The 11,069-nt window shown below is 45.4% G+C and overlaps 2 protein-coding genes across 2 annotated transcripts in view; one reads left to right on the top strand and one right to left on the bottom strand.

The window, feature by feature from the left end:
• anxa14 (annexin A14) overlaps window positions 1-5,224 on the top strand; it is a 9,117-nt gene extending 3,893 nt beyond the window's left edge. Inside the window, exons 5-13 of the mRNA XM_072370919.1 lie at window positions 777-890; window positions 964-1,054; window positions 1,142-1,221; window positions 2,947-2,985; window positions 3,179-3,269; window positions 3,347-3,442; window positions 3,520-3,575; window positions 4,722-4,829; window positions 4,908-5,224. Coding sequence (XP_072227020.1) covers window positions 777-890; window positions 964-1,054; window positions 1,142-1,221; window positions 2,947-2,985; window positions 3,179-3,269; window positions 3,347-3,442; window positions 3,520-3,575; window positions 4,722-4,829; window positions 4,908-4,967 — 735 coding nt within the window. The 3' untranslated portion in view covers window positions 4,968-5,224. The remainder of the gene's footprint in view (window positions 1-776; window positions 891-963; window positions 1,055-1,141; window positions 1,222-2,946; window positions 2,986-3,178; window positions 3,270-3,346; window positions 3,443-3,519; window positions 3,576-4,721; window positions 4,830-4,907) is intronic.
• A 244-nt stretch (window positions 5,225-5,468) lies between these two features.
• On the bottom strand, window positions 5,469-9,905 carry LOC140275594 (uncharacterized). Its single transcript, XM_072371106.1, has 3 exons — window positions 9,852-9,905; window positions 5,726-7,178; window positions 5,469-5,599 (listed from the first exon to the last, which is right to left on the bottom strand). Exons 1-3 carry the CDS (start codon window positions 9,903-9,905, stop codon window positions 5,469-5,471), a joined length of 1,638 nt encoding a protein of 545 aa, XP_072227207.1.
• Between the last annotated feature and the right edge of the window lie 1,164 nt (window positions 9,906-11,069).

Raw genomic sequence — 11,069 nt, 5'->3', positions numbered from 1 at the left:
TGGGTTGCATCTGCCCTCAGTTCATCAGCTTTGAATAACAACTCGTCTCACACTATTTCAAAGCTGACACAGTTTTCTGAGGTCAAAGTGTCATAAACTGCACAGCAGCTGCTTTCAGCCGGGCTTTTCCAGCTCTGTTCACAGCAGCTGCTTTCAGGAGGTGCAGACACTCTTCTCAGATCAGAATCAGCAGGTTAACCAGGGTTTAACGGTCATTACACAGCGTTAACAATCCCAAAATACTTCAACTGACTTTAATCAGCGTCCACAGTCCATCGTTTAAATTCTTCTAAAATTCATTCACAAAGATCAACACATGGATAGAAATACAGCTTTGAGGGTAAATCTCTGATTAATCATAGCTGTAGCGGCTGATAGGCTGAGCCGGTTCTGTGCCGTAGCAGAACCATGCAGGTCTGCACAGAACGACCCAAACAGAGAGACAGGCTGATGCTGATGGACCCTCTGAGCTGGTGGTGACATCAGACACCTAGATTTATGCTTTAATGCTACATTTCTCTCCTAATCTGCCCCTTTAGACACACCAGGGTGTTGTTCAGGCTGACTGCAGCAGACTCAGATGAGTTATTTAGTCCATGACCAGACTTACAAGAGAGGCTGAATCATGTGGTGTGACTCTAATCCCTCAAAACTGAATGTTTTGAGCTGTAACTTCTTCCTTCAGTTTCAGACTTTATATCCTCAACTTTAGGAGCATTTTGATGATAGAACAGTGTCCAAATATTATGATATATGAGTAACATGTGGTGTTTCAGGACCTGAATGCTGCTCTGAAGAAAGCTCTGTCAGGAGACCTGGAGGATCTGCTGCTGGAGCTGCTGCTGCTCCCAGAGCAGTTTGAGGCTCAGCGTCTGCAGCAGGCCATGGCGGTGAGGGCTGTTTGTGCTGCTCAGAGGCTACCAGGCAGTGCTGGGACTGTTGATATATCATGTGTGTTTGCAGGGTTTGGGCACAGATGAGGAGATGCTCATGGAGATTCTGTGTACACGATCTGGAAAGCAGCTTCAGGAGATCAGTGCTTCCTACAAACAATGTGAGAAGCAGAACCTCTTCCTCCTTTAAAAGGCGTCGGTGTGTGATCAGTCTGCTGAGCTCAGTGTTTGCTTCTGTCTGTCCTCAGTGTACAAGAAGGAGCTGCAGAAGGAGCTGAGAGGAGAGACCAGCGGGGACTTCGCTAAGCTCGTCCTGGCTCTGCTCAGTGTAACCGAGCATCTCCTACTTTTGTCCTGTAGCTTCATCACGATGTTGGAAGCTGTGCAGGGAGCGGACCTCCCGCCTGTCCTCTCACAGAAATACTTCATCCAGGAGGGTTAGGGTCAACCCAACCCAACCCTAACCCAACCCTAACCCAACCCTAACCCAACCCACCCTAACCCTAACCCAACCCTAACCCAACCCTAACCCAACCCTAACCCAACCCACCCTAACCCTAACCCAACCCAACCCAACCCTAACCCAACCCTAACCCCAACCCTAACCCATCCAGGAGGGTTAGGGTCAACCCAACCCAACCCTAACCCAACCCTAACCCAAACCCAACCCTAACCCTAACCCTAACCCATCCAGGAGGGTTAGGGTCAACCCAACCCTAACCCTAACCCATCCAGGAGGGTTAGGGTTAACCTAACCCCAACCCTAACCCAAACCCATCCAGGAGGGTTAGGGTTAACCCAACCCTAACCCTAACCCATCCAGGAGGGTTAGGGTCAACCCAACCCTAACCCAAACCCATCCAGGAGGGTTAGGGTCAACCCAACCCTAACCCTAACCCCCAACCCATCCAGGAGGGTTAGGGTCAACCCAACCCTAACCCAAACCCATCCAGGAGGGTTAGGGTCAACCCAACCCTAACCCTAACCCATCCAGGAGGGTTAGGGTTAACCCAACCCTAACCCCCAACCCATCCAGGAGGGTTAGGGTCAACCCAACCCAACCCTAGCACTAACCCAACCAGGAGGGTTAGGGTCAACCCAACCCAACCCCAACCCAACCCTAACCCTAACCCCCAACCCATCCAGGAGGGTTAGGGTTAATCCAACCCCAACCCTAACCCATCCAGGAGGGTTAGGGTTAACCCAACCCAACCCTAACCCAACCCAACCCTAACCCATCCAGGAGGGTTAGGGTCAACCCAACCCTAACCCAAACCCATCCAGGAGGGTTAGGGTCAACCCAACCCAACCCTAACCCATCCAGGAGGGTTAGGGTCAACCCAACCCAACCCTAACCCAACCAGGAGGGTTAGGGTCAACCCAACCCAACCCCAACCCAACCCTAACCCTAACCCCCAACCCATCCAGGAGGGTTAGGGTTAACCCAACCCCAACCCTAACCCATCCAGGAGGGTTAGGGTCAACCCAACCCAACCCCAACCCAACCCTAACCCTAACCCCCAACCCATCCAGGAGGGTTAGGGTTAACCCAACCCAACCCCAACCCAACCCAACCCAACCCTAACCCAAACCCAGGAAAAACTGTTTTATTCTGTAAACTAACTTTAGTCTTCAAGACAAGAAAAACAGAAGAATGACGCATATTTACCGTATTCATGTTTGAATCTGATATAATTCTTAAAGTTTCCAACCACAGATGGATCAGAAACTTATAGGAAGTAAATTCTGTGACAGGGACTTGCAGGCGTGGTGGGTTTCACTGTGCAACGTGCACAGAACGTGCACAGAACGTGCACAGACTGTTGGAGAAATGTGCACATTTTTTTATTCTTAAGAGAATATTTGAAGGGATGATTTCTGATAAATTCTGTACTTTTTAATAACTATTTTTGCTTAAAAGTTATTGAAAAGTAAATTAAATTTACTAATGTTATATTTTTAAGATAAAATTGAATGTTTGAGAATTTAGTTTAAAAAATGAGAAAATATTGAGACTTTTGTGTGATTAAAGTGGTCATTTCTGTCTTCACAGAAAGACACGGCGGCTGCTGTGGTCCAGAGAGATATCGAGGTATCGGCTGTCTTTTACAAACTGATGATGTTGTCAGTTTAAAAATTCTTCTTTTTCTCACCATCACTGATCTACCTCAGGCTCATATATTAGGAAATAACCCGAGCAGTGGACCTCAGAAACCGTTGAAAGACGGCATTTACTCCCGTTATTCACCAGTGATTCACACCTTCCTCTTGCTTTCTGGCTTCAGGCTCTCGCTGCGTCTCTAAACGGGAAGAAGGCCGACGCAGGACCGTGGATCGACATCTTAACCTCCAGAGACTCGGACCACCTGAACAAAGGTGAGCGTCGGACGTGATGAAGTGGTGCTTGTTGAAGGCCTTCCTGTGTCACACCTGTTAACTGATGTCATGGACAGTGCTGATGGGGCTGGAGCTGGAGACGGGACACACGGTGGATCAGACAGTGGAGAAACGCTTCTCTGGAGACTTTCGAATGGGTCTGCAGGTTCTGGGTGGGTGTTGGCTGAGTGTTAGATGTTATGTGTCTATGGAGCTGTCCTAATATCTCTGTGTGTGTGTGTTGGGACAGTTCAGTGCATCCAAAACACTGACATCTACCTCGCCAAGAGACTAAGCACCATGAAGGTAAGATGATGTCATCATGGCTGACAGGTGGTTAGTTCTGGAGTCTGAAGTCCTCACAGTTTACTTTGATGTGGATTATTGATCTTTGATGCTGTTTTGTTATTTATTCATACATTATTTTTAGTTTTATTAAGAAAGCATTAAATCACAACTAAATTCATGTCAAAGCATTTTAAAGATACAATCCAAAAGGTTTCCTGACTCAGAAAAACAACCAGAACCAGGAAGGGTCCATCTGCCTGGACCAGCTGGGGCTGAGAGGACAGGAAAGAGGGGACAACAAGCAGCGTAACACCAGGCCAGAGACACCTGCTGAGAGAGAGAAACACAAGTTAATGACAGCAATGATGTCATCTGTACATGGAGGGAGGAGAGGTGCATCATGGGAGCTCCCCCAGCAGGCTGGGCCTATAGCAGCAGAACTATGGGATGTTTCAGGCTCACCTGAGCCATCCCTAACTATAAGCTTTATCAGAAAGGAAAGTTTCAGCCTGATCTTAAAGGTAGAGAGGGTGTCTGCTTCCTGAAGCCAAACTGGCAGCTGGTTCCTCAGAGAGGGGCCTGATAACTGAAGGCTCTGCCTCCCATTCTGCTTTTAGGGGCCTGATAACTGAAGGCTCTGCCTCCCATTCTGCTTTTAGGGGCCTGATAACTGAAGGCTCTGCCTCCCATTCTGCTTTTAGGGGCCTGATAACTGAAGGCTCTGCCTCCCATTCTGCTTTTAGGGGCCTGATAACTGAAGGCTCTGCCTCCCATTCTGCTTTTAGGGGCCTGATAACTGAAGGCTCTGCCTCCCATTCTGCTTTTAGAAACTCGGAACCACAAGGAAACCTGCGGCCTGAGAGCAAAGTGCTCTGTTGGGGAAATATCCAACTGTGAGATCTTTAAGATGTGATGGAGCTCGGTCATTAAGAGCTTTATATGTGAGGAGAAGAACCTTAAATTCTATTCTGAATCTAACAGGGAGCCAATGAAGAGAAGCTAAAACTGGAGAAACATGATCTCTGCTGTTAGATCTCATCAGAACTCTGGCTGCAGGGTTTTTATCCTGAACTATTTATCTTCAGGAACTTTAGATAAAAAAAGGGAGATTGGATATTGGTCGAACTTTTCATGAATTAAACTTGAACCGTTTTCCTCCTGCAGAAGTCCTCAGTGCACGGGATCATGGTGTCGCACTGTGAGCAGGACCTGCTGTGCATCCGGGCTGCGTACCTGAAGCTAACGCAGACTTCTCTGTACACTGCTCTGCAGGTGGGCCGCTCACAGACTGAACTCTGCTATCATGACACGTTGCTTTGGTTTTCATTTCAAATGCTGTTTTTCTGACAGAATCATTTTGGAGGAGAACATCTGCAGGCTCTGCTGGCCATCTGTCGGTCCGAGGATTAAAGGAAAGCCTCACATAGAAGGAATCTCCTGATTCTTCCTGTTTATCTCCATATGAAAACATCATGTTCCACAGCTACTTTTCACATGTTTCAAACCACCTTAAGGACTGCATTCACTGTGAAACATAACTGATTATCTTATACTGATATGCATCTAAATGTACCAGCCCGGGTGTATATTTGTGTTTATATATATATAAGATCAGCAGAACAATGGAAGCTTTTACAATAAAGTATTTTGTGGAAAAGTTTTATGTACTTCTTGATCATCTTATATTTCCTGAACATATATCACTTCAAACACAACGCAGACGCATATAAACTCATGATTACATGTGTTAAAGAACATTTTTACATCTTTATGGAAATCAAAGGTCAAGAGTTCATCAGATTTCACATCTTCATTGAAGTTCAGCTGCTTTTGCTCATATAAGCTTAAAATCATTCTTGCAGTAAAAGAGCAAAAGTTTTTCCTTTGACCAGGTTTCAGCTCTCTGGAGTTTCATGATGTCCAGGTTTCAGCTCTCTGGAGTTTCATGGTGTCCAGGTTTCGTGACTCTTGCCCCCTCCACAGAGGTCGCACCACGTCCTCTGAGGAGGGGGCAAGAGTCTTTCTGTCCTCCATGTTGGACCCTCACAGGCAGAAGATGCAGAGCAGGAGAGGAGCTGCAGGAAACAGCAGAGAAGCAGCAACCCCCCAGCCTCCACTCCCACTGGTGATGGGTGGGGTTAGGGTAGTGGGGGGGGTCACAGTTTTACCAGTCACTGATGGTGTGGGCACACTACCTGTAGAGTTGGGTGAAGAAGTGTTTGTAGGGGTTAAACTGGTGGGTGGTGGTGTTGCCGTGGTGGCAGTTGTAGAGGTGGATGGTGTTGCCGTGGTGGCAGTTGTAGAGGTGGATGGTGTTGCCGTGGTGGCAGTTGTAGAGGTGGATGGTGTTGCCGTGGTGGCAGTTGTAGAGGTGGATGGTGTTGCCGTGGTGGCAGTTGTAGAGGTGGATGGTGTTGCCATGGTGGCAGTTGTAGAGGTGGATGGTGTTGCCGTGGTGGCAGTTGTAGAGGTGGATGGTGTTGCCGTGGTGGCAGTTGTAGAGGTGGATGGTGTTGCCGTGGTGGCAGTTGTAGAAGTGGATGGTGTTGCCGTGGTGGTAGTTGTAGAGGTGGATGGTGTTGCCGTGGTGGTAGTTGTAGAGGTGGATGGTGTTGCCGTGGTGGTGGTTGTAGAAGTGGATGGTGTTGCCGTGGTGGCAGTTGTAGAGGTGGATGGTGTTGCCGTGGTGGTAGTTGTAGAGGTGGATGGTGTTGCCGTGGTGGCAGTTGTAGAGGTGGATGGTGTTGCCGTGGTGGTAGTTGTAGAGGTGGATGGTGTTGCCGTGGAGGCAGTTGTAGAAGTGGATGGTGTTGCCGTGGTGGTAGTTGTAGAGGTGGATGGTGTTGCCGTGGTGGTAGTTGTAGAGGTGGATGGTGTTGCCGTGGTGGCAGTTGTAGAGGTGGATGGTGTTGCCGTGGTGGCAGTTGTAGAGATGGTTGGTGTTGCCGTGGTGGCAGTTGTAGAGGTGGATGGTGTTGCCATGGTGGCAGTTGTAGAGGTGGATGGTGTTGCCGTGGTGGCAGTTGTAGAGGTGGATGGTGTTGCCATGGTGGCAGTTGTAGAGGTGGATGGTGTTGCCGTGGTGGTAGTTGTAGAGGTGGATGGTGTTGACGTGGTGGCAGTTGTAGAGATGGTTGGTGTTGCCATGGTGGCAGTTGTAGAGGTGGATGGTGTTGCCATGGTGGCAGTTGTAGAGGTGGATGGTGTTGACGTGGTGGCAGTTGTAGAGATGGTTGGTGTTGCCATGGTGGCAGTTGTAGAGGTGGATGGTGTTGCCGTGGTGGTAGTTGTAGAGGTGGATGGTGTTGCCGTGGTGGCAGTTGTAGAGGTGGATGGTGTTGCCGTGGTGGTAGTTGTAGAGGTGGATGGTGTTGCCGTGGTGGCAGTTGTAGAGATGGTTGGTGTTGCCGTGGTGGCAGTTGTAGAGGTGGATGGTGTTGCCGTGGTGGCAGTTGTAGAGATGGTTGGTGTTGCCGTGGTGGCAGTTGTAGAGGTGGATGGTGTTGCCGTGGTGGCAGTTGTAGAGGTGGATGGTGTTGCCGTGGTGGCAATTGTAGAGATGGTTGGTGTTGCCGTGGTGGTTGGTGAAGTCCTCACCGTTGCTTCAGCATTTGATTGAGCCTGAGGGTGAATTATATTTATTTACTGTATTATTGTATACAATGTAATATATATATATATATATATATACACATGTACATGCTCCCATTAGGCAAGCTAATACACAGCTATAATGTGTCCTACCACAACTATGCAGATGACACTCAGATCTACGTGTCACTGACAGCAGGAGAACACGGGCCTGTAGATATATTGGGTCGCTGCATCGAACAGATCAGAGTGTGGATGCAAAACGATTTTCTCCAGCTAAACTCAGACAGAACTGAAATAATTGTCTGTGGCCCACAAAAACAAAGAGAAAGTGTCATCAGTCACCTTGAGACTCTCTCTCTTAAACTTAATAATCAAGTTAGAAATCTGGAGGTAATATTGGACTCAGACCTGAACTTTAACATCAGCAGCTTTCTACCTTCTAGCTCAGGTCTAGAATCAGGAAATATGACCATATTAGTCCAGAGCTCAGGTCTAGAAGCAGGAAATATGACCATATTAGTCCAGTGCTCAGGTCTAGAAGCAGGAAATATGACCATATTAGTCCAGTGCTCAGGTCTAGAACCAGGAAATATGACCATATTAGTCCAGAGCTCAGGTCTAGAAGCAGGAAATATGACCATATTAGTCCAGTGCTCAGGTCTAGAAGCAGGAAATATGACCATATTAGTCCAGAGCTCAAGTCTAGAACCAGGAAATATGACCATATTAGTCCAGTGCTTAGGTCTAGAACCAGGAAATATGACCATATTAGTCCAGAGCTCAGGTCTAGGACCAGGAAATATGACCATATTAGTTCAGAGCTCAGGTCTAGAACCAGGAAATATGACCATATTAGTCCAGTGTTCAGGTCTAGAACCAGGAAATACGACCATATTAGTCCAGATCTCAGGTCTAGAACCAGGAAATATGACCATATTAGTCCAGTGCTCAGGTCTAGGACCAGGAAATATGACCATATTAGTTCAGAGCTCAGGTCTAGAAGCAGGAAATATGACCATATTAGTCCAGTGTTCAGGTCTAGAACCAGGAAATACGACCATATTAGTCCAGATCTCAGGTCTAGAACCAGGAAATATGACCATATTAGTCCAGTGCTCAGGTCTAGGACCAGGAAATATGACCATATTAGTCCAGAGCTCAGGTCTAGAACCAGGAAATATGACCATATTAGTCCAGAGCTCAGGTCTAGAACCAGGAAATATGACCATAACCAGGAAATATGACCATATTAATTCAGAGCTCAGGTCTAGAAGCAGGAAATACGACCATATTAGTCCAGAGCTCAGGTCTAGAGCCAGGAAATATGACCATATTAGTCCAGAGCTCAGGTCTAGAACCAGGAAATATGACCATATTAGTCCAGAGCTCAGGTCTAGAAGCAGGAAATACGACCATATTAGTCCAGAGCTCAGGTCTAGAGCCAGGAAATACGACCATATTAGTCCAGATCTCAGGTCTAGAACCAGGAAATATGACCATATTAGTCCAGTGCTCAGGTCTAGGACCAGGAAATACGACCATATTAGTCCAGTGCTCAGGTCTAGGACCAGGAAATATGACCATATTAGTCCAGAGCTCAGGTCTAGAACCAGGAAATATGACCATATTAGTCCAGATCTCAGGTCTAGGACCAGGAAATATGACCATATTAGTCCAGATCTCAGGTCTAGAACCAGGAAATATGACCATATTAGTCCAGAGCTCAGGTCTAGAACCAGGAAATATGACCATATTAGTCCAGAGCTCAGGTGTAGAGCCAGGAAATATGACCATATTAGTCCAGTGCTCAGGTCTAGAACCAGGAAATATGACCATATTAGTCCAGTGCTCAGGTCTAGAACCAGGAAATACGACCATATTAGTCCAGTGCTCAGGTCTAGAACCAGGAAATACGACCATATTAGTCCAGAGCTCAGGTCTAGAACCAGGAAATATGACCATAACCAGGAAATATGACCATATTAGTCCAGAGCTCAGGTCTAGAACCAGGAAATATGACCATAACCAGGAAATATGACCATATTAGTCCAGAGCTCAGGTCTAGAACCAGGAAATATGACCATATTAGTCCAGAGCTCAGGTCTGTGCTTTGGCTTCCTGTCGCTCAGAGAATAGACTTTAAAACAGACTTTAAAACAAGTCTCCTCATGGTCAAAGTCCATCTCTGACATGTTAGAGCCATATGAACCAGCTGGGAGTCTGAGAACCTCAGGGAGGGGTCTCCTGCTGGGGCCCAGAGTCAGGACTAAACCAGCTGAGGCTGCGTTTCAGTCTTATGCTCCTAAAGTCTGGAACAGTCCTCCAGAAGATGTGAGACAGCCTCAGCTCTGACAATGTTTAAATCCAGGCTGAAAACAGTTTATTTAGCTGTGAATATGACAACTGAAAGTATTTATCTGCACTCTGAGCTTTTAATTTAATTCATTAATGATTATTTTCTGTTTTATGGAATGATTTTATTAGCTTTCTTGTGATTTTATGTAGCTGTAAAGCACTTTGAATTGCCTTGTGCATGAATTGTGCTCTACAAATAAACTTTTAATGCTTATTCCAAGCATCCCTGTGAGAAGGGATCAACCCAATCTAAACTAAGAAATAACTTCTAAGTTTAAAGTTCGAATGTTTGGAAATCTGTACATGAATTAGACATATAATTAAAAAAGTCCATGAGTAGCTCACCTGTATGAATGCCTGCAGGCACATGCAGAAGAAGCCCAGAGCCCACATCTTCATGATGGAGGAGAAGCTTTATCCTCGTCTGCGTCTGCAGCAGGAAGCTCTGATCGGGTTTTTATATGAAATGATCCCAGTTCAGAGGGTGGAGGCTGATGTATGAGCTGGACCTGGAACCAGGAAGTCCTTTTTTATTCATGTGAGAGGGTGGGGGGGCATCCTTGTGAATGTGTGTGGACTTTGCTCTTCTGACCCATTCACACTGAAACTTTCTGCTAAAAAAAACACTAAAATGGTTCCAGCTGGGCTGAACCAGCGGTTTTATGATCAGTTCGAACTCGTTTAACAAGAAAATTAATTAATTTAAAGTTAATTTAGTTTAACCTCACTAAGCTCAGACCTGAGGTATAGACTGAAAACACTGAGTTCACAGCATTGTTTTCATGACTTTAATTGAGTCATTTTATTTAGTTTTATTTAGTTTAACCTCACTAAGCTCAGACCTGAGTTATAGACTGAAAACACTGAGTTCACAGCATTGTTTTCATGACTTTAATTGAGTCATTTTATTTAGTTTTATTTAGTTTAACCTCACTAAGCTCAGACCTGAGGTATAGACTGAAAACACTGAGTTCACAGCATTGTTTTCATGACTTTAATTGAGTCATTTTATTTAGTTTTATTGAGTTTTATTTAGTTTAACCTCACTAAGCTCAAACCTGAGTTATAGACTGAAAACACTGAGTTCACAGCATTGTTTTCATGACTTTAATTGAGTCATTTTATTTAGTTTTATTGAGTTTTATTTAGTTTAACCTCACTAAGCTCAAACCTGAGTTATAGACTGAAAACACTGAGTTCACAGCATTGTTTTCATGACTTTAATTGAGTCATTTTATTTAGTTTTATTTAGTTTTATTTAGTTTAACCTCACTAAGCTCAAACCTGAGTTATAGACTGAAAACACTGAGTTCACAGCATTGTTTTCATGACTTTAATTGAGTCATTTTATTTAGTTTTATTTAGTTTAACCTCACTAAGCTCAAACCTGAGTTATAGACTGAAAACACTGAGTTCACAGCATTGTTTTCATGACTTTAATTGAGTCATTTTATTTAGTTTTATTTAGTTTAACCTCACTAAGCTCAAACCTGAGTTATAGACTGAAAACACCGAGTTCACAGCATTGTTTTCATGACTTTAAATGAATCATTTTATTTAGTT

Source organism: Leuresthes tenuis, unplaced genomic scaffold (assembly GCF_036924035.1).
Source record: "Leuresthes tenuis unplaced genomic scaffold, fLeuTen1.0.hap1 SCAF_18, whole genome shotgun sequence".
NCBI lineage: Eukaryota > Metazoa > Chordata > Actinopteri > Atheriniformes > Atherinopsidae > Leuresthes > Leuresthes tenuis.
Note: the sequence above shows the minus strand (reverse complement) of the source record. Positions and strands in the feature narration are given on the sequence as shown.